The sequence below is a fragment of the Myodes glareolus genome, chromosome 19 (genome assembly GCF_982192425.1).
Source record: "Myodes glareolus chromosome 19, mMyoGla1.1, whole genome shotgun sequence".
Classification (NCBI taxonomy): domain Eukaryota; kingdom Metazoa; phylum Chordata; class Mammalia; order Rodentia; family Cricetidae; genus Myodes; species Myodes glareolus.
Window position 1 is genome coordinate 42394613 of NC_142044.1, and position 26253 is coordinate 42420865.

General features: G+C 54.6%; 1 protein-coding gene across 9 annotated transcripts; it reads right to left on the reverse strand.

Moving 5' to 3' along the window:
• On the reverse strand, positions 1 to 26253 carry Cyth4 (cytohesin 4). 9 transcript variants are annotated; one of them, XM_087899006.1, is made up of 14 exons: positions 26114 to 26253; positions 25426 to 25624; positions 19591 to 19673; positions 17641 to 17702; positions 16498 to 16564; positions 15099 to 15217; positions 14179 to 14259; positions 12721 to 12875; positions 11077 to 11225; positions 5677 to 5788; positions 3573 to 3649; positions 2674 to 2745; positions 2140 to 2294; positions 1 to 1488 (listed from the first exon to the last, which is right to left on the reverse strand). In XM_087899006.1, the coding sequence occupies exons 2-14, from the start codon at positions 25442 to 25444 to the stop codon at positions 1416 to 1418; spliced, it is 1224 nt and encodes a 407-aa protein (XP_087755132.1). In that variant the 5' UTR covers positions 25445 to 25624; positions 26114 to 26253; the 3' UTR covers positions 1 to 1415. The 9 variants fall into 9 exon arrangements, with proteins under 9 accessions (XP_087755132.1, XP_087755131.1, XP_087755134.1 ...); XM_087899005.1 differs by having other exon boundaries at positions 17641 to 17705; positions 26114 to 26252; XM_087899008.1 differs by having other exon boundaries at positions 12763 to 12875; positions 17641 to 17705; positions 26114 to 26251.

Below are 26253 nucleotides of genomic sequence, written 5' to 3' on the forward strand. Positions count from 1 at the left end.
TTGGATCATGAGCTTTATTCTTGCTTCTAAGTGTCAGGACAGGAAATAAACTGATGACCCTGACCCCACCATCTTGGTGCTGGGGAAGAAGCTGAGGATGGGAGGCAGGGGGACAACAATGGTTCCACAGCCTTTGTGCACAACACATGCCAGAGGCAGAGGAATACTTTAGGGTCCTTTAACTCCTAAATGGGGGCAGCTGAAGTGGGCTCAGCTCAAGCCCCCAGTTGTCCAGCAAGGGCTCTGTCTGCTGCTGCCCCAGCTCCCAGGCGTGTGCCCATCAGAGACAGGAGTCTCACCCCTCCTGCCACACACACCCTGTAAGAAGTGTGCACGTGTGGGCTGCTTCGGGGGATGAGGCAGCCTGGCTACCTGCTCCTGCTCAGGGCCCAGGCTGGCCCAGAGCACAGGAAGCCCCCCCCCCCACTTTTTGGCAACTTTACTGTGGAGTTTTCCCTGGACAGGGTGCTCCTCAAACATGTGCCCTGGGTAAGAAGCCTCCTCCAGGTGAGGGCTCCATGGGGACACGGGGGCCTGTTGCGCATGGGAAGCTGGTTTCATTCTGGCAGGATTCGGGAACAAGGGCCCATTCTGTAACCCCTCCCTAGCCCAGCTCTGCTGGCCAGGCAACTAGTAGTGGTGCCATGGGCAAGAGTCTGTTCAAGTGTGAGTCCCCTGCTACCAGCTGGCTCACCGTGGCCTGCAGGCAGCCCTCCTGGTGGGCAGAGCCTACAACGTTTTCTCCTCTCCCATTTCTCTCAGCTGTAGCTCAGATCTGCCAGCCACAGGTACTGCTGCTGCCTGGAGAGGCTCCCCTGCATCTCTTCTCAGGTCAAAGGCCTTGAGAATGGTGACAGTGGTGTCCTCAGAACCTTCCAGCACAGTCTGTCTGGTTCAGTCACCTGGTGTCCCAGTTCCCCCAGAAGTCAAGCTGACCAAAGGCCAAGATGTTTCCTGTCCAAACCCTGAATTTCTGTAAGACCCAGAGAAGGCTGTGATTCAGCAGAAGGGTGTGTCTGAAGCTTCAGGCTCGGATTTGGGTGTCTGTTGATACCTGGTGTTGGCAGGGAGAGCCTGGTCCAATTGAGGGGTGGGATGCCTCTGAACTGGAAGCTTCCAGGGACAGAGAGGGAGAGGGTGGGGCACACTGGTAGTGTGCTCTGGGCTGGCTCATCTCCCCATCTTTACCCTCGGCTGCAGTGGTCCAGGGTGGAGCCTCAGAGGTTCTTCCTGGCTTGCAGCCCTGGTATCAGGGTTTTCCCTGTGAGCTCTGGGTCGTTCAAGGTTCTGCATCCCCATAGCCAGTTCCAGTGATGGGGAGGGGTAGGTTTGTGAGCAAGAACAGGTGCAGTGGGTGAGAGGTGTGCTCCAGATACCACAGGTCCCACCGGATTGCCAGAGCCACTCCTGGGAGCTCACTGCTTGCTGGCAATCTTCTTTTTCCGAGCAGACAACAGATCATAGAAGGGGACACGGGTGATGCTGGCCCTGGGGGTATGGGAGAAAATGAGACTTCAGGGTTGGCTGGAGCATAGGTCCTCTGGACTTGTGGTTTGGGGTGTGTGACTTCCAGGGAGGTGGTGGCTCACCCCGCTGCACGGGAAAGGCCAGGGACTGATGTAGAGAAATCCTACTCTGATAGCCTTGTCCATTAGGCAGACCCAGCAAGAGCAAGACCTCGGGTTTGGAGGTGAGAGCCCAGCAGAGACTCCTTTTCTGGCCCCTTTAGAGAACCAGGAGTAATGAGAGAGCTAGTGTTGAAGTCAGCTGGGCCCCTCACTGTGTGGCTCTGGGCAAGGCTCTGCCATCTCTGGGCCTCGGATTCTTCCAGCTCCTAGGATATGGTCTTTGTCCAGTAGCCACACGTACCTTCTGGCTGACAGGTCTACCACTTGCCCAAGTCTCCCCTCTGACTGAGCTCCTTGCAAGGACCAAGTGCGGGGCATCCCACTGCACCCATGAAGTTGGTGTCTTCCTTCTGTGTTCCCTAGGCTTGACATGGAGACTGGGCAAGAACTTGCCCACCAAGGGCCACCAATAGGAGAAAGACCTGGCGTTTGCTTTTTTACAGACAAGGATAGAAGACCCCAAAGAGGCAGGAAGATGACAGGAAGTGTTCAGTGTCCCGGCTGCCCTCACCTGATGGCCTCGATCCACTGGTCGCGCTCCTCGGCGTTGGCGGCTGAGATGCGGTAGGACTCGTGCTTCCCCTCCACCACCTTGCCGTCCCCGTCAGTCTTGCACGCCTTTATCTTCTGGCCCCGGCAGCTGGGGTTGTATAACTCCAGGCAGAACTGTGGGAGGTGCCAGATGAGGGCAAGGTTGGGGAGCAAGACTAGGCCACCCCTGGAGGCAAGAGCAGCACTCCCGCAGAATGCCCTTCCCCAACTGTTCAGGGGGAGAGGACCCCAGGCACCTACTATATACCAGGCTCCCTAGAATCCCATGTAGCAGATGGGGGAAACCAAGGCTCATTAAAGAGCTGTGACTTAGAAGTCCCCCAGTTAGTGCCAGAGTCCAGCCCCACAAGACAACTGAGGCTTGCCGCTAAAATGACACTGACCGTCCTGTGTCCAAAACTCCTGGAGCGACCCTACAGAATAGCCCGGCCTCGTGGAGGGCACCTTGTGGACACCTTCCCTCTGTACTGGGAATCCCCAGACGGATTCTCACCGGCTTCTTGGGGTCATCCACCTTCTGCACAGAGAGGTTCTCCAGAGGAATGATCCCTCGAGGCTCCTTGTCCTGAGGAAGTGAAGTCAAGGACAGGATGTGTGAGCTTGGGGCCTCCCCAGACCATCTCTCCAAACTACCCAGCCACAGATGGATACAGCACTAGAACCCTGTTTGGGATCTAGGAGACACGATTAAACTTTTTTTTTTCATTTTTATTGTATGTGTATGGATGTTTAGCCTGAATGCATGTATGTGCATCACATGTGTGCACTGCCCACAATGACCAGAAGATGGTGTCAGATCCCCTCCCCTGGGGATTGGAATTACAGACAGGCATGAGCTGCCATGTAGGTGCTGGGAATTGAACTCAGGTCCTCTGGAAGAGCAGCCAGTGCTCTTAACTGCTGAGTCATCTCTCCAGCTCATCTATCTATCTATTGTCTATCTATCTGTCTGTCTGTCTGTCTATCTATCTATCTTCTAAAAAAGAGTCTTGTGTAGCTCAGGTTGGCCTTGAACATGTTAGCACCCTCCTGTCTCTGCCTTCTCAGTGTGGTGACTATGGGTATGAGTCCCCATGCCTAACCTTTAGGTGATATATCCATCTTTGAACAATTATTTCTTTTTCCAGTGCTGGGATTTGGCCAGGACCTCACACATATTAGGCCCATCCTCTAACCCTGACCTACAGCCCCAGCCCAGGAAACCCAACTTTAAGTGAGTGCTCCCTCTTGCCCAGCCCCTCCTCCCCTTTGCCCCTCAGTTCTCCTCCTCTGTGACATGGGAGTAGAGAGGAGCTGAGCACTCTGCAATGGCCGGCTCTCTCAGGTGGCGGCGGCAGCCGGAGGGCCTGTCGTGGCTGGTTGTGTTCCAGCCCCACCTTCCCCCACACTCACCGTGGTGAACTCAAAGTAGTAGAGGCAGTTGTCCGTAAGGATGAACCAGCGCCGCTTCCATGTCTTCACACGGCCGCCTGAAAGACGCCGGCAGCCCGGTAAGTCAGTCTTCCTTCTGGGCTGCCATGCGCGCACCCCCCATTCCCTGAGCCTCCAGATCCATCCTTTCTATACTCCAAGTGTTAGTGGCTTCCATCACCCCGTTGACTCATATTTGGGTTCTCAGAGATTAGATAGAGGGTACGGTGGCACAGTTCCCTGCTCTTCCAGATCGCTGTCACCTGACCCCACTGGAAGCCACCCAGACTCAGGCTTTCTTTATTTTTATGGTGCTTAGTATTGACTGTCAGGGTGACAGGCTCTAGAACCATCTGGAAGTGGGCCTCGGAGCCTGTCTGTGAGGAAGTTTCTAGATTGAGTCAACTCTGAGGTGGGAAGGCACACTTTCAATATGGGCAGCACCATCCCAGGGGCTGGGGTCCCAGACTGCCTTCATCGCTCCCTGCTTCCTGACTGTGGACACCATGTGATCAGCCACCTCAAGTTCCTGCCAGGAGGAGCTCTTCCCTCAGAGCCAAACGCACCATTCCCTGCTGAAGCTGCTTTTGTTGGGTGTGTAGGTGCAGCCCTGGAAACAGTAACTGACACAGCATTCTAGCATTGATTCACCAGGCAAGGGAAAAAGTGAGGAAGTGAATCCCTGCGGCCATCCAGAAGGAGGGGGGCCACCGGCGACCCCATTTTTACAGATGAGGAAACCAAGGCTAGGAAAAGCTAGGCCATGTCCGTGTCCTGTCCATTCAAAGTCCAGCGCCACTGCCCTGGAACCCAGGTTCTCAGCCATGCTGCTGTGTGGCTGGTACTCTCTGGGTCACTGTCTCCACCGTCCAACTGCAGAAATGGATGCTGAAGTGTGGCTTGTGGGCTCTGCCATGAGGCCCTGATGCCCCGCTGCTGACTGGCTTTGTGGCTTAGAGATACTTTGCGGGGCTGGGAGCTAGTGTCTGGGGCAGCATGTGAGGCCCTGAGGCCTATAGGAAGAGAGGCTGGGGTACAGTGGCACACAGAAGGCTTGGGGGGCATCTGGGACCCGGGTGAGTCTGCCATAGTCTAGGTACATGGTAAGTAATGGAAGCTGCCTGGCTGAGGCCCTTCCCCCAACATGAGGCATTTTTTCCTCCCCCACCTTGGAAGACCACAGTCCCTGACTGGCTGGTCCTGCTGGGGAGGCTCCTGGGAGTATTCCTGGAAGAGGCAGGGCTGGCTGCCTCCCTCAACCAAAGGCGCATCCACCACTGCACTTCCCATGACCCTTTGTCCGAGCTACATCCCATCTCTCCCTCCTCTTACTTCAGGTACATCCAGCCCTCTGCTGCCCTAAATATGACACTTGTTGACTGTGCGGCCTTGAGAAGTCGCCCTAACCTTGCTGAGTCTTGGCTTCCCAAGAATGGCCACCCAAAGGTCAGGCTGTTGGAGGACCAGCATCTCATGTTCAGTAGTCCTGATAGACTACTAGTCTGCTAGACTTTTCTCTCCAACCCTCTGGGAGGAAACAGAGATGTCTATGGACCTCCTGCCTCCCATTGCTCCCTTACATCCAGCTTCCCCCACCACCTGCATCCCAAGACAGAAGGATGGGCCGGAGGGTAGGTGTTTTTATGTATGTATCGGTGGGTGAGCATATATAGATGGATGGATGGATGATGGGCAGATCAAAGGATGGACGGGTGGATAAAAGGTGTGTGGGATAGGTAGATGTGTAGGTAGGAGGATGGATGAGTGGATGGACGAATGAGTGGAGGGTGGGTGGATGGATGGATACATAAGCATATAGGTGGGTAGACGATGAGACAGGTAGGTAGACAGGTGAGTGGCTGGCTAGGTGGATGGATGAGCAGGCAGATGAATGGATGGGCAGGGCAATGGGTGGGGAGCTGGATGACTGGGAGGGTGGGTGAGAGGAAGGGTAGAATGGGCAAGCAGACTACTGGGCCGGGGCTCAGGTAACCCAGTGCTGTGCAGGTCCCCTCCTGAGGAATATGTGCGTGTGTCAGCCTCATGTGTGCAAGTGAACTTATCAGTGTGTGCACAGAGGTCTTACCCAGCTTGAGTAGCCAGCCTTCACGGTCAGGATTGAAGAAGGTATGGGTGAGGTCACCGCCATCATCCTCAGGGATGGAGAAGGGTTCGCTCTTGATGCTGTCAAAGAGGTTCTGTCCAGGAAGATGGGAAAGATGGGTTCAGTCCACTGAGTTTGGGGCCTGAGCCGCCTGGCCTGGGTGGCCTTGGGCAGGTTGTCCTCCTCCTGGTAAACCCCCTCTCGGGCCATTCTTAGGAAATCCTTCCCTGTCCCTTAGGTGACTGGGCTCTCCTTTGCACTGGCCCCACCCATACCTTTGTGTCCCCTCCCCCGTGTGGCCTCAGGGCAGAGTGAGCAGGGTGGACTCCTGCCTTAGGTTCGCAGGTACCCACCCTCCCAGGGGAACAATAGCGGGAGTAGGGATTACTTCAGGCAGTGCTCATGATGGGAGACACCCCTCTTCTACTTAGGCAGACTGTAGAACCTTCTAGATAACACATGCTGGGTGAAAATAGATGAGGTCCTGGGGAGGAGGGAATTGACAGCTTCAGGCCCAGAGGCCCAGCAGGGGAGGTCCGTAGTGGGTGCTGACCATAGTTTCTATCCAGCATGGTCTCTGATTACAGGGATTGGGATGGAGAGGGCCCCCCAAGGGCTGATTTCAGTCCTTCATAGATGACTGTAAAACAACTGCTTCAGTATACAAGAAATGACCCTGGAGGGTGATGCACTCTCTGTCAGGGTAGGTACGCAAGCCAGAGATAAGATGGCTCCCACTCTAGGGCAAGGTGTGGGTGCAGACCCCCCAGAGTGTTTTGAATCTTTTTAGGGCACTGGTCTCCTTCAGTGCTGAAACTAGACTTCTAACATCCTAACGTTCTCCTGCTTGTTAAAGACAGAAGGCAGTGTGCAGCCATTACCTCTCACTGCAGCTGGCTTTACAGTGATGTCTCCTAGTACCGTAATGGATGATTTCACACCTTGATGTATAGATGAGTGGGTGGGCATGTAGATGGATGGGTTCGCAGATGAATGAATGCCTGCCTCCCACTATTTACTGCCATCCTGTCCTTTGTCCAGGGGTCCCCACGGGGAGCAGACCTAATGCTAGTTTTCCTGAGTCTATGGAGGTGGGGCTGGAGCCCCCTCCAGCTAAGCCTTTAACATCCCCTCTCGATCTCACTGTGGTGTGGGGGTGAGAGAAATGTGGGGACCAGCTTCTTTGGGGCTGGGGTGGAGGGAGGACCGCGTGGTTGCGTGGGTAGCAGGCTTTGCCTTAGGAATCCCCAGGTGGCTGACTGGTACAATGAGTATCCGAGACAGGAAGGCCTGAGCAGAAGCTGAGCTGCCAGCTCAGACAAGTATTAGGGAGGCCTGAGGAGGCGTCGGGGTGGCAGATGGGGCCTCAGCCTCTGCTAAACCCACAGGGGTACCTGGAAGTTTCTGTGGTCACAGTATCATGGTGCGTACAAACAGCAGCACACCCGCACTTCCTGTGTCTTGAAAACACCCTGAAGTCCCTGTCACCAAACAAACCACTGCATAGAGACCTCTCGGGGCCCTGGGTATACAGCATGGCCTGTCTACCCGGGGCTCTGGGGCCCTGTCCCAGGATCCCGTCTCCTCTCTTTTCTGTCTAGGTTGTTCAGTGAATTGGGTACCCTCTTTCATCTCCAGGCTCCAGGAAGGGACAGTAACTCCCCTTTGGCTGTGTAGAGCCTTTCAGCCTCTGTGCTATAGAAACTAGTTTAGAAAAGGTGCGTGACTCCAACCAGTACCAGTAGCTAGGGTCTAAGAGATAACCACTGTGCAGAACAGGCTCACTGTGACCTGAACCCCCCTCGAGCCATCAAGCTCCCAGATCTAGCCACACCCAAAGCCGACAGTCTAAGGGCAAAGGGATCCCTGTTCTTTTTAGTGATATTAGTTGTGATTCTTCCACCCAGTGTGGCAGGACAGAAAGGCATGAAGAAAGAGACATCAAAATTTACGTATGATGGACCAGCAAGATGGGTTAGTGGGCGGAGGTGCTGCTAAACCTAATGACCCGAGTTCGAGTCTTTGGGGGGAGAGAACCAACTCCTGCAAGTTGTCCTATGACTGTCACATGTGAACTATGGCAACACGTAAGGGACACAACACATAGAAGAACCCCCACCTCCAAATGCTGGAGAAGGTGTGAGGAACACAAAGGCACCCAAAGGATGAGGACCGGTGTCCGGCAGCTCGTGACTCTCAGTCTTGTCTCAGATCTCCAGCCCCACTCCTTTCTCAGAAATGCTTTTTTTCTTCCTTAATAAACTCTATTTTTCCCATTATCCTTGTGTCCCTGACCCAGTTCTTTGCTCCAGGACACAAGAGCCTGGAAATCAGTGGATATGCCTTGTGGATTCAGGTCCTCCTCTGTGACGGGGAGGTAGCATGCTCAGGTCCTCTGTCCCCGAGATGTTACCTTCTAGTTTCTGCAGGAGGCAGAGCTCCAGAGTCAGACAGCAGCTAGGACTCTCTTATTACAAACACGAAGCCTCAGGTCAGCTACCTCCAGTGGTGCCCTGTGACCTTAGCTGGACCCTGGGAATAGGGGGGACACAATGGCGGCATGCCTAGGACACAGCCTGCTCTGACAGGGAGGCCCAGGATGGCCCAGGGAGGAGCTGGGGTTCATCTCCTCTGTACCTAGAACCTTTTAAGTACTGTGTCCCAGCCTGCCACAATGCATCTCTCTTAGTCTATCCTACAAGGACACCCTCCAGGGCTGTGTAACCTTGGGGTGACCTCTTGGGACATATATCTGTGTAAATTTATTCTGCCTCTTGGTGTACTTTAAAGCATTTTGGGGCTTTCTAGGTAGTTGAGCAACGGTGGTCCATGGAGAACTCACTTCTGCAGCGGGATAATATGACCCTGGGTTCTGGCTTCTAAAATATTCAAATGAAGCCAGGGAGAAAGTGAGAGGATCCTGGGTCCATGTGGCTGCCTATGAAAACCTGGGATTGTTCTTAGAGCAGGTCTGGGCACCCTGTGACAGAGCGGAGGGAGATTCCTGTCCACCAGCCACTCCCTCTGCTGTCCTCCCTGCTCGAGGGCTTCCAGAGTCCAGCTCCTGGCTGAAAGTCAGGCAGCCAGCTGGCTGAGGCTCTGCTTGGCTCTGCTCTTTGCTTGGCTCTGTGTTGCTGACCAGAACATGGGACCCTTCCCAGGCCTCCTGGGCAGGGCGGAAGCTACGTGGAGATGACCAAGTAGTTCCAGCCTGAGGGCATGAGGAGGGGACAAGGTGGAGGAAGGCTCTCTGGGTGAAAGGTAGAAATGGTCGGTCAGTGGTCAGCGGGAGGCCTTGCACGTTCAGGGCACATGTCAGACACATGCTGTTTCTGCCTCCAAGTGTGATGAAATGCCTGTATTTCTAGCCTGCTCTCAGGGTTGGTTTTGTTTGTTTGTTTCCGGTTTTTTGTTTTTGTTTTTTTTTCTCTTTGTTTCTTGACTTCTTTTTTACTTACTTGCTTTGAGATGGCATCTTCTGTAGCCCAGGCTAGCCTCAAACTTGCTGTGTAACCAATGGTGCCTTTTAACTCCTCCATGCTGGAATTATAGGTGTGTGCTACAAAGCCTGTTTTAATACTGGGGATTGAACCCAGGGCCTTGTGCATGCTTGGCAAGGACTCTACCAGCTGAGCCGCAATGTCAGCACATTCTGAATTATTCTTTCTGATGACACGAGCTGCCTTTAAGTCTGGGTTTGAACAGGGCAGGCCCTACCCTAAACATTTTTTTTAAAAGACTGCTTACAGCAGCCGTGATTTAGGTTGCTCACCCCCAGTCTCAGAAGGCACGGTGGATTGAACCCCAGGGAACCACCCAAGGCTACTCAGCAGGCGATAGGGGATATGGGGCTGACCAGTGCTCTGGTGGCGCTGTAGCAATTCTTATACGCTGAGTGCCTCCTTCAGGACCTGTGTTCTGTGGGCTGAGGGGATGGCCAGGCTCTGATCTGGGGGCTATGTCCTTGCTCACCTCTCTGAGGACTTTGATCCTGGGGAGACTTCGGTGCTCTGAGTACCAGGGTGCCTCTCGTTGTTGAACAGTATGACTGTTTCTCACCAGGCCAAGCGTCTGGTGTTGCCAGCCGTTGGCTTCCATGTGCTCCTGAGGCTGGCCTTCACCACTCGGACACCCTGCTCACGTATACTGCATCTCAGGGGACTACACTGGATGCTGACCCTTCCCAGCTAAACCCTACTTTCTCCTCCCAGAACGCCCTTGCCCCGCTTCTCCAGGAAGACTCTTGTACTGGCTGGTTTTATGTGTCAACTTGACACAAGTTAGAGTCCCCAGAGAGGAAGGAGCCTCAATTGAGGAAATACCTCCACGAGATCCAGCTGTAAGACATTTTCTCAATTGTTGAGTAATGGGGGAGATCCCAAGCCATGGTGGGTGGTGCCCACCCCTGGGCTGGTGGTCCTGGGTTCTATAGAAAGCAGGCTGAGCAAGCCATGTGAAGCAAGCCAGTAAGCAGCACCCCACCATCGCCTCTGCATCAGCTCCTGCCTCCAGGGTCCTGCCCTGCTTGAGTTCCTGCCCTAGCTTCCTGTAGTGATGAACAGCAATGTGGAAGTGTAAGCCAAATAAACCCTTTCCTCCCCAACTTGCTTTCTGGTCATGGTGTTCAGTTGCAGCAATAGAAGTCCTAAGACAATTCTTATCCGGGTGTCTAAGCCCAGTGCGGAAGTCACCTGCTCTGGCCAAGTTACTGGGGTGACACCTTTGCCTGTCCCCTAAGATCTCTCTGTAGCAAAGCTCTCACAGTCAGCATGGATGACATCAGTGAGCTTCGGGAGTTGACTGTTGATGCAATTTATATGTAGATAGATCCCTTCTTACCAGACCTCTGATTTGCTCTAGGCAGGACCAGCATGAAATCATCCCTGGGTCCCTGTGCCCAGAACAGAGTTTGGTGCAGTGTAGTGAGGATGGGGTGTTGGGATAATGGAACACGAGACTTGGGCCTAGCCTTGAGGTAGAGCTAGTGGGGGCTTGTGGGAGACTAACTGACTTCCTTTGAGGACTCCAGCCAAGCATTTTCTCCTCCTGACTTGCAGAGACTCTGGGATTCTGAGCTTAGGAGGCACTGCCCCCTTTTATTGGTGGGGGGGCAGCTCAGGATGGATCCTAAGGCCTGTGCAGGCTTTTGAACCTCACTCCCGGCCCGAAGTATCATTTGGGGGAAGTATGAATAGCGATTGGCCAGGGTTCCCCAAATTCTGTATCTGGAGGACTTCCTGCAGTCCACCTGCAGCTATCCTTGTAGAGATGAGGCCCACCTCCCAACAGCGACTAGCCTGGTGGACCCTCATGCCCTCTGCCTTGGCTGTGCCTCAGAGGGGTGGGACTCCCAGAGGACCAGAAAGATGGTAGCATTCTCACCCTCAGCTGCTCCTCGGGCAGGTCGCTGCCATTGTTGATGCCGCGGTTCATGGACACGAAGCGCTCAAAGGGCGGTCTGTCCCGGACGTTGGGGTTGTGTAGGCCAGTGTTGAGCATGATGACAGAGAAAGACAGCACGTAGCAGGTGTCTGTGGAACCTAGCGCTGGTCACCATCCGGGCCCAGGTTACCGTCCCCTCCTCCATCCCAGTCCTAGCAAGGCCCTGAAGGTTCACCCTGTCCCTGGCTGAGGCTGGCAGACATTCAGGGCCCAGCCTCCCCCTCCCACCCTTGTGAACTTCAGCTGCAGCTTCTGCAGCTCTGCCCCCCTGCGGCTGCGCCCTCCTTCCCTTTCAGATCCAGCTTTCCATCAGCTGCGGCCCTTCCAGGCCCGCCCACTCTGTTCTCTGCCTCCTGGGAACGGGAGCTCATTGTTAGCTGCCCTGCTAGTTAGTAGCTTGTTCTGAGCTGCCTGGTGGGTCACGCTGCCAGCAGCCTGCTGCATTGGGCAGACCACAGGCTTAGGGGTGTGGCTGCCGTTCTGGGTCTTCTGAGGATCCAGAACCTGAGGGGGCCAGTTCCAACCCCTTGACCTTCAGCCTGCTCATGTGACTCTCGAAAGCTGATGTTCTAGGAAGCGATGGTTCTCCCTCCCACAGCCGGGGTCCCGACCTGTGCTCAGCTCTCGGCACCCCCAGGCCTATTCCGGGAGACAGGTGCGACTACACCTCCGTCTTAAGGACGAGACACTGAGGCACAAGGTCGAGTCACGTGCTCCAGGTCACACAGTGACAAACTGATTGATTTAAATGCCTTCCATTCTACCCAGACTGATTGACTGTATTGTCAGACATAGGGTCTCACTTAAAACCCAGCCTGCCTTGAACTGGCAGCAATCCTCCTGCCTCAGCTTCCCTAAGGCTGATGTTAGAGACGGAGGCCACCACCCCTGAAAGTCGCAGATAATGGTTAAGGTGTGTGAAACCTGCAGGCAAGCAAATGCCAGTTCTCAGGTTGTGGCCAAGTGTGTCAGGAGCTCCAGGGGCTTTGGCCCTCCATGTAGCAGAAAGGGAACAGTCTGCCCGGGACAAGTTGCTTCCTGTCAGACTCTGAGTCATGCTTCACCAGGGACAATCTGCTGCCGAGCTTAGAGAGTGATGTTGGGATCTGATGCTCCTGACAAGAGGATCTAAAGGCTCTGCGCATAGAGAGCGCTGCGAAAACCGGAACCTTCTCTATTACTGCGTGGTAACTCCAGAGCCAAAAGAAGAGGCACAGCCAGTTGGCTGTGGCGGCCCCTCCCTCATCCTGTCCCTGTCCTGATTGTGGTTACCCTTGGAGGCGGAGGTACGGGTGGCTGAGCCTGCTGGTCACCTGCAGGTGCTCTGCTCTTTGCCCCTTATCTGACCTTCCAAGGATGCCCCGGGGCCTTTGTTTAAGTGAGACGCGGAAGTGTTTTCCCTTAGCATAAGTTCCTAGAGGGCTCCTAGCTATCCTTGCGAACCTCACCCAGACCGGCCTTCCCCTGCGAAGCCTTCCTGTACTCCACACTCCCACACGCTGGTCTGTCCTCCCTGCTGCCTCTCCCCACGACCACGCCCTAGACAGGCATGGAGTCTGTGCTCAGTGAGGGTTTAGTAAGGACCTGAACGGCTAACGTGGTAGAGAATATGAAGAGCTTTGCCACCTGTGGACCGGAAGACACCTGGGTTGCAGAGGCAGTAGCGAGCAGCGAAGGCCTCCATCATGCGGTCAATCTTTTGGGCCTCACCAGGTAACCGGAAGCTCCACAGGAACTGCCTAGGGGGACAGGGCCATGGTCAGTGAAGCAGATGGGGCTCTCAGTGATACAGGCAGTGCCCTGCCTCTGTCCTGTGAATGGGAACCCATGACCTCCTCTATGCCCTAACACGGGGTGCCCTGCCTCTGCCCCTGCGAATGGGAACCTCCTCTAGGTTCCAACACATGGCAGATGGGTTCGGATGCGAAGGGGCCAGGAGCACAGGAGGTCACGGAGTCGCACTTCTTACAGAGACTTGGTGTGGAGCAACAGGCTCTGGCTGTGGGGCCCTGGGCAGCGCCTCTCCTAGATGGACCTCCCTGTCCTGGGACCTAATCTTCCCTCACTTCTGGAAGCTTGTGATTTGGTGTCAGCTAAATATTTTTTTTGTCTCCACAGGTCAATTAAAACCTGCTCATTTAAAGCTTATCGAATGAGTTAAAGAGGGAATGAATGAATGAATGGCTGGAGATGAGTGCTTCCTAAACTCTTCCTCCAAGAAGCCATACTCTCTGGATGGATGGTAGTGACCTCTTCCTTCTCGCCTTCAAAGCCCAGATCAAATGACTCTCTTGGGAGTAGACTTCCAAGCCTTCTCAGCAGCAGCTTTAGGACTCCTTAAGAGGCCTGAAGTTTTACTAAGACTTAACAACTGACTCGTGGAAGTGGCCAGCTATGGCTGGTGACAAGTCCTTCCTCATTTAGTCCTTCTGCCGTCTGGATTTGGTACTGATTTGGCTCAGGGAACCTTCCTTCCTTTTCCTTTTCTGTGTCTTGTTTTCTTTCTTTTTTTCTTTTTTAAAGAGAGGGTAGCCCAGGTTAGCCTGGAATCCACTATGTAACCCAAATTGGCCTGGAGCTCACAGCAATCTTCCTGCCTCAGACTTCTGAGTGCCTTGACTACAGGTGTGAAACACCACACCCAGCTGTGAGGTTTCTTATTTGTGCCTTGCCCTGGGTCACATGGGGGAACGAGGATATTATGGTTTGGGGGCTCATGCTGCTAACTCAGGCCCCACACTGGGCCCAGGGATGCGAAAACACAAATAGTGGTGAGCATTGGAATCGGGCAATCACAAGCCATGGCAGCCACATAGCACAGAGCTGGGTGCGGGGATAAAGTCCATATGTACATGTGTTAGCCTAGAAAGTGCTAGAACACGGTACTAGAGTCCCCAGATGGGCGGGAGGAAAAGCCATTGCAAGTCTCTCAGGCCTTAATAATGGTGGCAGAGCAATAAGAGGCAGCTGTAGGCTTCTAAGCTCCCCCAACTCAAGCATGCAGCCCTAGGCTGGATCCCCACCCCCACCCCTACCACTCACCTGAGGGCCTGAACGAGGTTGAGATTGGCAAACTCGTGGCAGTCCACAAAGGCCTGTAGGACCTGCAAGTTGATGGGGTCCCTAGAGGGGGACAGGAGAAGGGGGAACACTTGTCAGCTTGCACACACACAGTCAGCTCTGAGTGACCGTAGGCTCTGGGTTTGGACCTCTTGGGCCTCCCTTGGTTACTTCCTGCCTGGTGACTCTGCTCGAGTTCCTGAACACCCCACACCCCAGTTTCCTCATCAGCTGCAGGAAAAGTAGGGTTCTCTGTTTCCTTCCTCTCCCCGCAGCTCTCGGGTCAGGAACCTGTGTGCCACGTCACCCAGAAAGTGTGGGAGAAGGGCTGTGACTCCCTGAGCCTCCTCACCTGTGGCCTATCCCTTCTGCCAGTCAGGTGCTCCTGTCTAGAGTCTCTATGGATCCCCCTGCCTCGTCCCTTTCCTTCCTTCCTCCCTCACACTCCTTCATTCTCTTCAGCCTGCTGTGAGATGGGCTGCTCTGCCTTAGGGCCTCTGCTTTGACAGAGCTCACTCCCTGGAATCCTCCAGTGTGCATTGCCTCCACCTCCGTGTGGTCAGAAACCAGAGCTCCAGCTCAGAACCCTCCCGTCTTTGCCTCTTTTCTTCCTTCTGTGTACCGCACAGAGCTGCTCATTTCTGCCCCTCTCTCTTGCAGGAAGCTCCTGGCCCTGAAGACAGGAGCTTGACCATCTCCTCTATACAGCTGCCGTTCGGAAGAGAGCTCAGAGCACAGGAGACGCAAACAGCATACTGAATGGATGAATGAATGAATGGTCCAGCCTTGGAGCCGGTGCTCATTTCCAGTCCTAAGCATGATGGCTTTCTTTCCAAGCACCCTGAGTGGCATTTCCACCCGCACACCCCCACTTTCCCGCTCCCTGTCTGGGGTCCTCTTACTTTTCCCCCAAGTAGGTGCCAATGGCTGTCTTGTTGAGGCCGTCGCCCTTGTACAGGAACTGGGCGATATTCTGGACATCAGAGGTCAGCAGTTTGTGCTCAATGAGATACTGGATGCCCTGGAGGTGACACAGAGATCACGTGTGGCCCCCAGTAGCATAGGCCCCTGGTTCCTTGGGGAGGAGGGGTGCCCTGGAGCTGCCTTTGGAAGGTGGTGGCCTCCCCATCTCTGGAGGTGTGCTAAGTGACATAGGTTCGTGCCATGTGCTTCCCAGGGTCCCTCTAGCCTGGCACGCTTAGACTACAACCTCCCGTGGCTGCCAGGAGTCGCAGTGCTAAGACTCGGTGATTCAGCCTCTCCTTTTGTTTCCTCCAAACGCATATTATTTCAAATAGTTTCATTTCATCACACTAGCAGTCGGTGCCCTTTGTGTAAAAGTCACACAAACCAGCTAAATCAGAAGGGGAGGAGACGGTACAGACCCCACCTGGGAGGTAGCCAGCTTCCATGGCAATGACCTTTACGCCCCTTCTCTAGGAGATGGGAGGGCATACCCTTGTCTCTTGTCTCCTTGAAGCTAGCTTTGGTCATATGATAGGCTCTTGAGCCCCTCTCATTGCTGCCCAAGCCCAAAGAGTCACCACCCTGCCCCGTGTGTGGAGGATATGGGGTGGTCTCTGGTGTTTGGCTCCTTGTGTCCCTGCTGCTCCCAGAGGGAAGGCTGAGGATGCTGGGCATCCTGTGGCCAGAGCTGGGAACATATGTGCACGTCTGTATGAGGGCCAGTAAGGGGAGCAGTGGTCCAGGACCTGTGGCTGTGCCAGGGGACTGTGTGCAGCTGAGACAGTCTTAGCCAGAGCTCGGCATTCCCTGTGGCTGCCTGGACCCTTGTCCTAGTTCAGTGTGTGGCTTCCTTCTCTGTCTGCCCCTGCTGGAGAGCGAGCCCATGGCCACCTGGCAGAGTGAAGGGCTGCAGGCTGGCTCTGAGATCATGAGCAACCAAGCTTTAGAAAGTGTTTCTACAGCCGGGGCTTGGAAGACATGCTAGGGACAGAGTTTACCATCTAAGGGCCTCACTGCCCAAGCCTGTTCCAGAGGAGGGCATAGGGCCAGGGAAGAAAGGGAATGGGTTCAAGTTGCGGCGGGGGGGGGGGCGGGGGACAGGACTTCACAGCCTCCCATTTTGGGACTGCAGTGCTGTAGTGGTGTAGACAGAGACTAGCCTCAGTTGAGGACCAAAGTCTTGGCCCTGAGGGGTCTCAGCTGTCTCCTCTGTTGGGTGGAGACAGCCTCCTCCCTTAGCTCTGCTGGACACATTGGTGAGGCCCATGCCCCCCTCCTGTGGTCATCTAGATGCCCACTTTGGTGGGATCCATGTCCCCTCCCCTGGATGTGTACCTTGGCAGGGTCCATGTTGAATTTCTTCCTCCCAATACACATCTCCTTCTCTCTCTGCGCCATCCGGCTGTGAACGGGGAGATACAAGCATGGTGGCTCCGGCTGCTGCCATCCCCCACAAGACCTCAGGGGGCCTTCCTCGGGAGGGTCAACATGCCTTTGGAACTCTACATGCATCCCCAGCCCCTGAGTCTGGACCACCTGGGAGAGCAAGAACGGGGTGGGGGGCATCGAGGGAGCAAGCAGAGCTCATTGGGGAGGATGCAGAAGGCTGGGGAATGATGGGAGCAGCGAGAACATGGGCCCCAGAGGCTGCTTCCAAGCATAAGTCTTGCTATACTCTGGGACCTGGCCACTAGAGGGGAGTCGCTTCATCCCTCCCAGGCCTCAGTTTCCTTCACTGTAAGAACCGTCTGCTGCCCTCACCCAGGGGTTGTGTATGTTCATGTGCATACATGCATGGGCATGGGATGGTGGAGAAGCAGAGGCCTCGCGGGTGGGGCAGGGATCCGGCAAACCATATGGAGTTCTTTAGTTCAGTATCTTAGAGTTCTAGTGGGTCTGTCCAGCCTACTGACCGCGCCTGGCTACATTTGGCCCCGGAGAGCAATGTATGTCCCCCAACACAAAGATAAATTTACTTAAAACACTGAGGGTTTTTTTTTTCCAGTTTGTAGCTGAAATGTCATTATATTGGTTTTACAGTGTTGAGAGGCTGTGGTCTAGGAGACTGTGTGAGAACCTAACCTCCTTATACAAATGGGGAAACTGAGGCCCAGGGAGAAGGCCCTGTCCTAGGACAAAGAGCCAGCAGGAGCCGTCCTGTGTGAGGGATGGGGGACTTGGGGATGGGGTGGAGGCAGTAGAGCCTACGCCAGGCCAGGTTTCTGGTCCCCAGGTACCAGTATTTCTTTACCCTCACCCAAAGGGAAGTTTCTTTGCTCATCTGGTTCCAGTTGCCCCTGATCAATAATGTGTAGGGTGGTTGTGTGGGGAGGTGGGGTGCAGGGGGAGAGGGTGGGGGTCACTTAAGAGTCAGTGGAGAGTGGCTCAGACCGTCTAGATGGAGCTGGGGTATCATCCGTGGCACACGGGGACTGAGATGCACCCAGGAACTGTCTTCCCACAGGTTGGGCCCCTCACCTCTCCTCGGTGCTCTCGAAGCAGTCGATCTGGGCGAACACGTCTGCGATCTCATCCTTCAGCTTCTGTGGACACACAAGCAAGGGTTGGCCTGGAGGTCAGGATGTCCACACAGCTCCCGCTCTGCCCGGGGTTCAGGCCTCTCCCTTTGTGCCTTACTCAACCCTCTCGGATCCTTTCCTTCCTATGCCTTTTCCCCTTGAGAGCAGGAGCTCAATGGCTCTGTGTGCCCTTGTCCCTCCACCGGCCCTTGCCTCAGGGGTAGGAGTCCCTGTGACCCCACTTGATCCTATTTCCAGCTTGCTCTCTCTTCCCAAGCAGCCGGCCACTGCCCTCTGTGTTCGCCAACAAGCCGTCACTCAACCTGGCTGGGAGCTTCGCACAATAGCATGGCAGTGCTCTCCCTTTGGTTTTCGAGGGAACAAACGACACCTCTTCTCTGGCATCCCATCTTCTCTGTCACCTGTCAGTAAGTGCCTGTCACAGGCTAGGTGCTATGGGTACCCCAGGGCCTTGGCAGAACAGGCCTCTCAGAAGCTGTGCGGTTCAGAGGATCAGAGGGAAGAGGAAGCAGCCATGGCCGACGAGGCAACCCCATGTCTGCCGAACTGATCCCAGAGCTGCGCAGCTCCCGGTTCCACCCCAGCCTGCCTCAGCCTGCCTCCAGGGATTGCCCAGTGCAGAAAAGGTCCCCAGCTTGCCCACCAACCACATTTGCTGGACCACTAGGAGGGCAGATGTCCTGGCATCGCCTGCAGGCAGTAGATGAACAACACAAGTGACCCAAGAGCCATCCACCCTCTCCCCGAGATGAGGGGTGCTGGGATGCGGTGCTCCTGGGTTGTTACTGGAGATCAGAACTGGTGCAGGACCCCTTGCTCTGAGGTCAGACAGATCTTACTCCCAGGGATCTTGGCTGGGCTCCCACCCGCAGGTATGACAGGGACATCTTCACTAGTGCTGAGTGCCTATATGCTATAGCTATGGGACTGAGGTCCAGGGGTGAGCAAGGCCCAGGTTCTGTTTTCATGGAGCTCGAGTTTGGGGATGTTGGGTTCATGGGAAGGTGCTAGAGGGTGAAGGAAGTAGCTTTGCTGCCAGTGGCCACAGCAGTGGCAGAGAGAGCCTGACACATGTATGTGCTCAACAGGATGTTAGCAGAGTGGGTTAGCATGGAATCAAGTGTGTGTGTGTGTGTGTGTGTGTGTGTATGTGTGTGTACCTAAGTGGTAGACAGCCTGCAGGAGGAGGTAGAATCTTGTCTGGGAAGGAGAAGGAACAGGAATATGAGATCTGGGAGGAGCCCCAGTGGAGGCAGAGGCTGGACCGAGCAAGCAGATTGAGGAATCTGAAGGTCACTGACAATCTTGGGAGCTGTCTAAGAAACCAGTGAGCTTCCAAGAGCTGAGCCTGGGGTGGGTGTGACCTTGTCCAAGGGTACATTTGGGAAGAGGCAAGTACTTGAAGCTGGCCTGCCCTGGGCTTGGCTGCTCAGTCCCTGGCAGTTTCAGCCCACTTTCCATTTCTGAGGTGAGTAAGGCTGGGTTCTGGAGCTAGGGTGAGGGGCTCTGGGACCTCAGGTTGGGACGAGAAGAGTCAGTAGTCTGGGACTGATGGGCAAGGGGGCTGATGCCTGGGTCTGGGGGTGAGAGGGTCTGATGCCGGGGTCTTCGGCGAGGAGAAGATAACATCTGGCTGGGTTTCTGAGCATTTGGTCAGGAGAGCAGGAGATATGGAAGTGTTTAGTGCTGACTTGTGAGTGTGTGTAGTTTAGCAATTAGCATGAATGTGTATGGGTCGGTGAGTATGAGCATGTGTGTATGTGTGTGTATGTGTGTGTGTGTGTGTGTGTTTGTGTGTGGTGTGTGTGTGTGAGAGAGCGTGAATATGTATGAGTCTGTTGAGTGTGAGTGTGTGTGGGTCTATGAATGTGAGCATGTGTGCACACACCTGAATGTCTTCCAGCAGTTGCTTCCGGTGCCATTTGATCTGCTGTAGCTCCTTGGTCTCCCCACTGCTGAGCTCGGTGAGATCTGAGGAGAGAGGATGATTGTTTGGTTCTGCATTCCAGGGCTCCTCCTGGGGAGATCCCTGCAACAAAGTGAGACCCGCAGCACTTGAGCTAGTGTGACACCTGCTGTCACCCCTGGGGCCTGACTGGATGCTACCAACACTGAGAGGCATTCTTGGTCATCCCTGCCCAGATAGGGTACAGCTCCCTCATAATTCCCCACTTATGTAGCCCCACTTCTCCATCATAATTCCTTTCACTCCCTGAAGAAAGATTTCCGTGGCCATTGTGGGGTCACCAGGCTACACCTAGCTGCAAGGGAGGCTGGCAAATGAACTTTACTGGGATTTTCCTGTTGTCCTGACTTTGTAAGAAGGGAAACAGAATGGGGCGCATTAGTTTCTGCTCTCAGACACTGTGACTCAGAAAAGAGAAATAAAATGGCAAAGGTTGCAGAGGGGCGAAGCCACGAAGCCCGCCGGGACCCTGGATTGGACGGGCTTTGAATCTTGTGCTATCCTACTGGCTCCCGAAACAAAGTGAGACCTGTGGTCCTGGAGCTAGTATGACCCTGACCAGGATAATGCTCACTCATTCTACCTACCACACTCTAGTCAGAACATCCACAAAGCCAGACATGGCAACTCACACTTGTGATCATGACATTTGGGAAGCTGAGGCAGGAAGATTACAAGTTTGAGGCCAGTCTGGGTTATAGGGTGAAACTCAGTCTCAAAGAGAGAGAGAGAGAGAGAGAGAGAGAGAGAGAGAGAGAAAGAAAAATGCAAACTATGGCCAACAATGTGGGCAATGTGGGCAGCTAAGGAACTGCAGGCCTTCCCAGAAAGACCATAAGGAAGATCTTGGTTGGGGCACCTGGGTCACCACTTCCTATGGTTCAGGAAGAGAGGGCACCCCTGAATTCCTGGCAGCAGTGACTAGCAGAAGCCAAGGTCAAGAGAAAGGACAGTGGAAAGACGGGGGCACAAGTTGGGAGAAGACATGGGTGACTTTATGGAGGAAAGTGGGCACAGAGTTACAGCAGGCGGGCAGGCAGGAAGGGCATGAAAACACAACACCACTAATGGACCTGGTCAGTTGATTCACCAGCCTCCTACTGGGCCACCTTGGTTCTGGCACATTGAAGGAAGTAGCCACATGGCGTAGCAGGAAGCTGGACTCGTTCCTGGGTCCCTTGACTATCACCCATCAATGCCCAACCAAGCAGCAGCAGACTCTGGCCCTGTGCCACGATTTCTCCGGAAGGTCCATGGACTTGAATGTTTGCTTTAGTAAAGACTAGTCGGTCTTTTATTTTTATTTTTGTATTGCTAAGGATAGAATGAAAGGCTTTGAACATGCCAGACAGATTCTCGACCCCTGAGCCCCATCCAGGCCTGCTATTCATGTTGGTTGGAGTCCACAGAGGCTCAGGTAGACACGGGTAGCTCTGCTCCTTTACCCAACCGTTTTCACGCACCATGGGACCATGTGAAACCAAAAAGGCTCTTTTGCAGCAAAGACTGCGTGCAGTGGGATCTGCTTTTCCCCACACTTGTCACCACCAAGACCTGCTGGTGACAAGAATGGGGCAGCCTCATGGTGGTGCAGCGGAGAAGGTCCCCTACTTGGATGGCCAGGATGCTTGCCGCCCCTCCCCATGCTGGTTGCAGGGCTCCTTAGGCAAGAGTAGTGCCCTGTGGGCTTGACAGAACTTCCTCTTTATCCCTGAAAGGCTAGAGGTCTAGCCTGTTAAAGGCATGCCAGAGAAGAGTGTGACCCAGTCTCATTGAAACCCTAGCTCCCGAACAGCCAAGGAAACCAACCCTTGGGATTTTTTTTTTTTAAATAGGAGGTTGTTTTCAGTTTAAGACACAGAAACTCAGAAAGGTGAGGTGACATATTCCAGGTCACACAGTTGGGAAAAAGCAGTGTGGGTTCCCAGCAGGGTTACAGACCCACAACTTTGCCCAGGTGAGGCAGGTGTGTGTGTGTGTGTGTGTGTGTGTGTGTGTGTGTGTGTGTGTGTGTGCGTGTGCACATGCATGTCTATGTTGGGGAGTGAGTGAACATGTGTGCTCACCTGCGTAGAGACCAGAGGCTGGCACCATATGTGTTCTTCAATCACTTTCTATCTTCCTTCTTTGAGATAACGTCTCTCACAATCCTAGATAGGCTGGCCAGCGAGCTCCACCTGGGTCCCAAACAACTCTGAGAATTCCCCTCCACTCAACCTTTTCTTGAGCTTTTGGGGTGCATCTCAACCCCAAGCACCTTGATGCCACCTCTTTCTAGCCCTTGACTCCCCCCATCACCAGGTCCTGTCAATCATCTGTTTCCATGACCTCTACCATCATCCGATTACCGAGGCGGAAGCTGAGCTTTCCAATGCCACCATGCCTCCCTCTGTGTGCCAGCTCTGGGTGCTTCTGAAGCCTGCCCTTCAATTGAGGACCCACTGTGTGCACCTTCTCCTTCTGTCTCTCAATCCCCACTGTTCTGCAGAAGGGGTTTCTAACTTCCTCCTGTATTCCTGTATATGATACTCTTGGGGTTCAATGGCCTCCCTCAGTCGGCACAGCTGGATAGTGACAGGGCTGGGATTCACATTCCACCCATCTGGGGCTGGAGCCTCCAACCCTCCTGTAACCTTGTGAAACCCACAAGCCTGGGTGTTCCGACCCTGTGCCAATCGCAATAGCGTGAAAATGATGAAGATGCAGGAATGAGCCTGCAGCAGGACCTCCTTTGAGGGAAACTGAGGCATGGGAGTGGTTGGAAATAGATACAAGGAACTAGGACTCCTAGGGGAGTGGGCGGTGCAGGGGCAGTGAGGGGTGGCCTGACCCTTGCCCTCTCGGCTGTCCTCGGGCTCAGTGGTGGCAGAGGATTCAGGAACCCTCTGAGGAAACTGTCCCCTTCCCCCAAGTCCTGTCTCCAGCGAGTTTTAGCTGTTCAAGTACATCTGAACCTACGAGAGAGCAGGCCACAGTCTCCGGCCTGCTGCCCCAATGCAGGCCATGGGGGCCACAAGGACCCTCTGACTTTTCACCAGGCCACTTGTCAAAACACAGAGTCATCCCTGCCCCCCCAATTCCAGATCTAAGATCGGGGGTAATGTAGACAATGCCAGACAGGGGCTGCCTCTGATGTGACCCACCAAGGGTGGGTTACAGGCGTTGGTGAGGGTCCTGGGAGAGGCTGTTTTGAAGCAGTACAAACACTAGAAACATACAGACATATCACCATAGGATGAGTATCCGATCCTCCCATGGTGCTCCCCAGCCTCCCACCACCCCTCTCCCCTGCTCTGCCTTCTCTACTCCCCAGCCTCTCATCACCCTTCACCCCTGCCCACTCTACCTTCTGTGCTTCCAGCCTCCCATCACCCTTCACCCCTGCCCACTCTACCTTCTGTGCTTCCAGCCTCCCATCACCCTTCACCCCTGCCCACTCTACCTTCTGTGCTTCCAGCCTCCCATCACCCCTCTCCCCTGCTCTGCCTTCTCTACTCCCCAGCCTCCCATCACCCTTCACCCCTGCCCACTCTACCTTCTGTGCTCCCAGCCTGCTGTAACCCTTCACCCTTGCTTGCTCTGTCTTCTGTGAACCAGTCTCAGGTCAGTGAGTGCCTGGTGCCTCCTGCCCTGAAGCCACCACCCCAGCTCCCCACCACTTCCCCCTTGTCCTTCCTCTTTTCCACCATATTTTTAGTGTCTGCAACACTGCTTCCAGGACAGCCGACTCCACTTCCCCTTTGTCGATGGAGGGGGTACCACTGGGCACACAGGGAGGGTGCTCCTGAGGGGCACTGGGTAGAGGGGTATCAAACGGAGGGCGCTAGCGCAGCTTCCTCTCCCTGCCAGAGGCCTCTAGATTCAGCCCACCTACCCTCATCTGCTCACTGCCGGCCTTCATCAGGGAGGGCTTTCTTGTGTTCAGGGCTCACCTTCTTGTAGACCCTGGGGGAAGGATTTGACTTGCTTCCATGACAGGAGCCGGGGTGGGGTGGGGCAGCTTGAGAGAGTCCTTGTCACCATCCTATCCATAAACATCACAAGGAAACCAAAGCCTGCTGAAGGAAGAGGCCCTGCCCCAGCGCTTGCGGGGACAAAGGGTCAGCCATTCACAATGAGTCTGAGGGGAGTCCCCGCCACTGTGGACGTCTGTGGGACCTGCTCTGGGAAACAGAACGATCTCCCCCTTCCCAGAGGCCTCCTCCAGGAAGTCCCCAGACCCTTCTCTCACTCTGCCCATTTGTGCCAGGTCAGGTATAGGTCAGGGTCCCCTTTCTGCCCACCCAATACCCCAGAATGTTAGCTCCTGTGAAGCACATCACAGGGCTGTTGGTAGAATGAATGAGTAAATGAACAAACCAAAAGACAAACCAATCCATGGAAACCCCAAATCCTCCACAGATTGGCCCTTGTCCATCCCTGTATCTAGATCGGCCTGAAATGCATCCCGGCCTTTTGCGGCCCCTGTCTAAGACGGGCCCTTCCTTTAGGCTCTTCTTGCTGGCTTGTTTGTTGGCCTTATGACCTGAGCCTAGCTAGTCTGCACCCTTAGCTCCCCTCTGGGAGTCTCAGGTTCCTTATCTGCACCAAGTGTGGCCTGTCCTGTCACCCCATTATATCAGGACCCCAGTGAGTAAAGGACTCTGAGTGACCTGGGGCAGGGCCTGCCTGTCACCTGGTGTCCCTTTGCCTTCTCAGTGGCCCTGACCTCGACCTTGTCACTAAGTCTCTGAGGGACTGGACGCACCTTCCCCTCTCCCACAAAACCCCAGAGAGGCAGGAAGAGACCGGATTAAGGAGATCCTTGGGCAAGGTGACCAGAGCCATGTTCTCTCACATCTCTTGTATCTGGTCAATAAATGAATGGCTGTCAGAAGAGTCTGATACTAGGCATAGACTCTGGGGATGCCCAGTGCCTGTGGGTGGGGCCAGGCTGTTCAGGGGTTAGGCGGTTAGGTTTCATTTGGAGAAAGGCATGGGTCTGGGCTAGTTCAGAGTCACATAGCCCTGCTCAGATAGCTGCTGCCGTCCCTCAGAACCCAGAGCTCCGGGGGACTTTCTGAGGCTCCTTCCATAGCCCTGGTCTCTGCCCCTCAAGAACCACACTAGCTTGTCCCACCTGTACCAACTCTGCAGCCTTCTTCTTTTCTCTCCCTCAGACCCAGCACCCTGGCTACTGAGAGAATGACGCCTACTGCATTAGGGCCTCACTCTCCGTGTGACTCCTTCAGGCAACACCCCCAGACTCCATCAAAGGCCACCAGGCCCAAGAGCAGAAAATGTGCTGCAGGCCCTTGCACCATCCAGACACATTTCACCACCAACAGCATCCACCTTCACCAGAGGTCATTCTGTCCAGCTGCCTCTGGGCCCTTGCAGAAGCTCTTCCTTCTGCCTGAATACTCTTGCTCAGAACCCCTAAGAACCCTCTCGGCGCGCAAGCTGTGTCCCCTTGAGGCCTGCCAATGCCCTCTTCTCTACATCATGTCCTCCTGTCTCGTTCTTCACCCCCTCTTGTTACATCACCTCCCACACCGGAGCTGACCCAGGAGGTCGGCAACCACTCAGATCCCCGTGGGACCCAGGGACCAGCAGCCCAGCCTGGTTCCCAATCTGCACACAGGGTTTGATGTTTGGAACTGGTTAAAACCAGTTTTACTTCTGTGCTCTCCGGAGCCTTCCCTGCAAGGCTACCACTGCTTCCCTGTTCTGCAGGAGGAAAGGCTGAGGCCCGCGGCTGGGCCCCCATTCACTTACCTGCATGACACAGGTCCATTCTGAAGCCCTGGGAGAAGGTGGTCCAGCTGTTTGCCTTGCTAGCTCAGCTGCTGCTCTGGTGGGTGGCCGACAGTGTTGGTCACAGCACCTTCCTGCCCGCCCCGCCCAGACCCTGTGGGAGGAAGCCAGCCCTGGCCACAGGGGTCTGTGCGCAGGCTCCTGACGCAGCACACACTTCCTAAAGACAGTTGCATTTCGCCGGTTAGCAGGGACCCTGGCGTCTGAGTAATAAAGAAGGTGGAGTAGTGGAAGGCAGACAGACCTGGGACTGGGACCTGGTAGAGAAACACACGCACACACACACATGCACACATGTACACACATAGACACATGCTCACATATACACACATACATGCACACACATGCACACCATACACACACCTGCGCACACACACAAATGCACACACATGCATACACATGCATTCAGCCACAGGGGAAGAAGGAGCCAAAGCTAGATCTCCTCTGGGGATGAATGGACTTTTACCCAGCAACCTCCCTATATACAAGCCAAAGGCTCTCCTGTTTCTAGGGTCCTCCCTGAATTCCTCATCAGTTCTCACCCGAGAAAAGACAGATTCACTCAGCTCCCTCCCTCCAAAGACATGCGCCCCCCCCATCTCATGAAGTATCTAATTTCCCTTTCTCCCCAGGCTGCTGGGAAACTCACCATCAAATTTATTCAGTTCTTCCGTGTGACTTTGAGGCCAGATTCAGTCTGTCTGACTCTCAGCTCCTCCACTCGGCACTCATGTGACTTTGGGCTCGCCGTGCATCTGCCTTGAGTTTCACTTTGCTTGTCTGTGAAGG

Coding starts and splice junctions, on each gene's coding strand:
- Cyth4 (XM_087899003.1), bottom strand. CDS start 21,762: ATGGTGCCAGCCTCTGGTCTCTACGCAG. Junction 19,674..21,734: donor AGCCTCTGGTCTCTACGCAG/GTGAGCACACAT, acceptor CTCTCTCCTCAG/ATCTCACCGAGCTCAGCAGT. Junction 16,565..17,640: donor TTCGAGAGCACCGAGGAGAG/GTGAGGGGCCCA, acceptor CCCCGTTCACAG/CCGGATGGCGCAGAGAGAGA.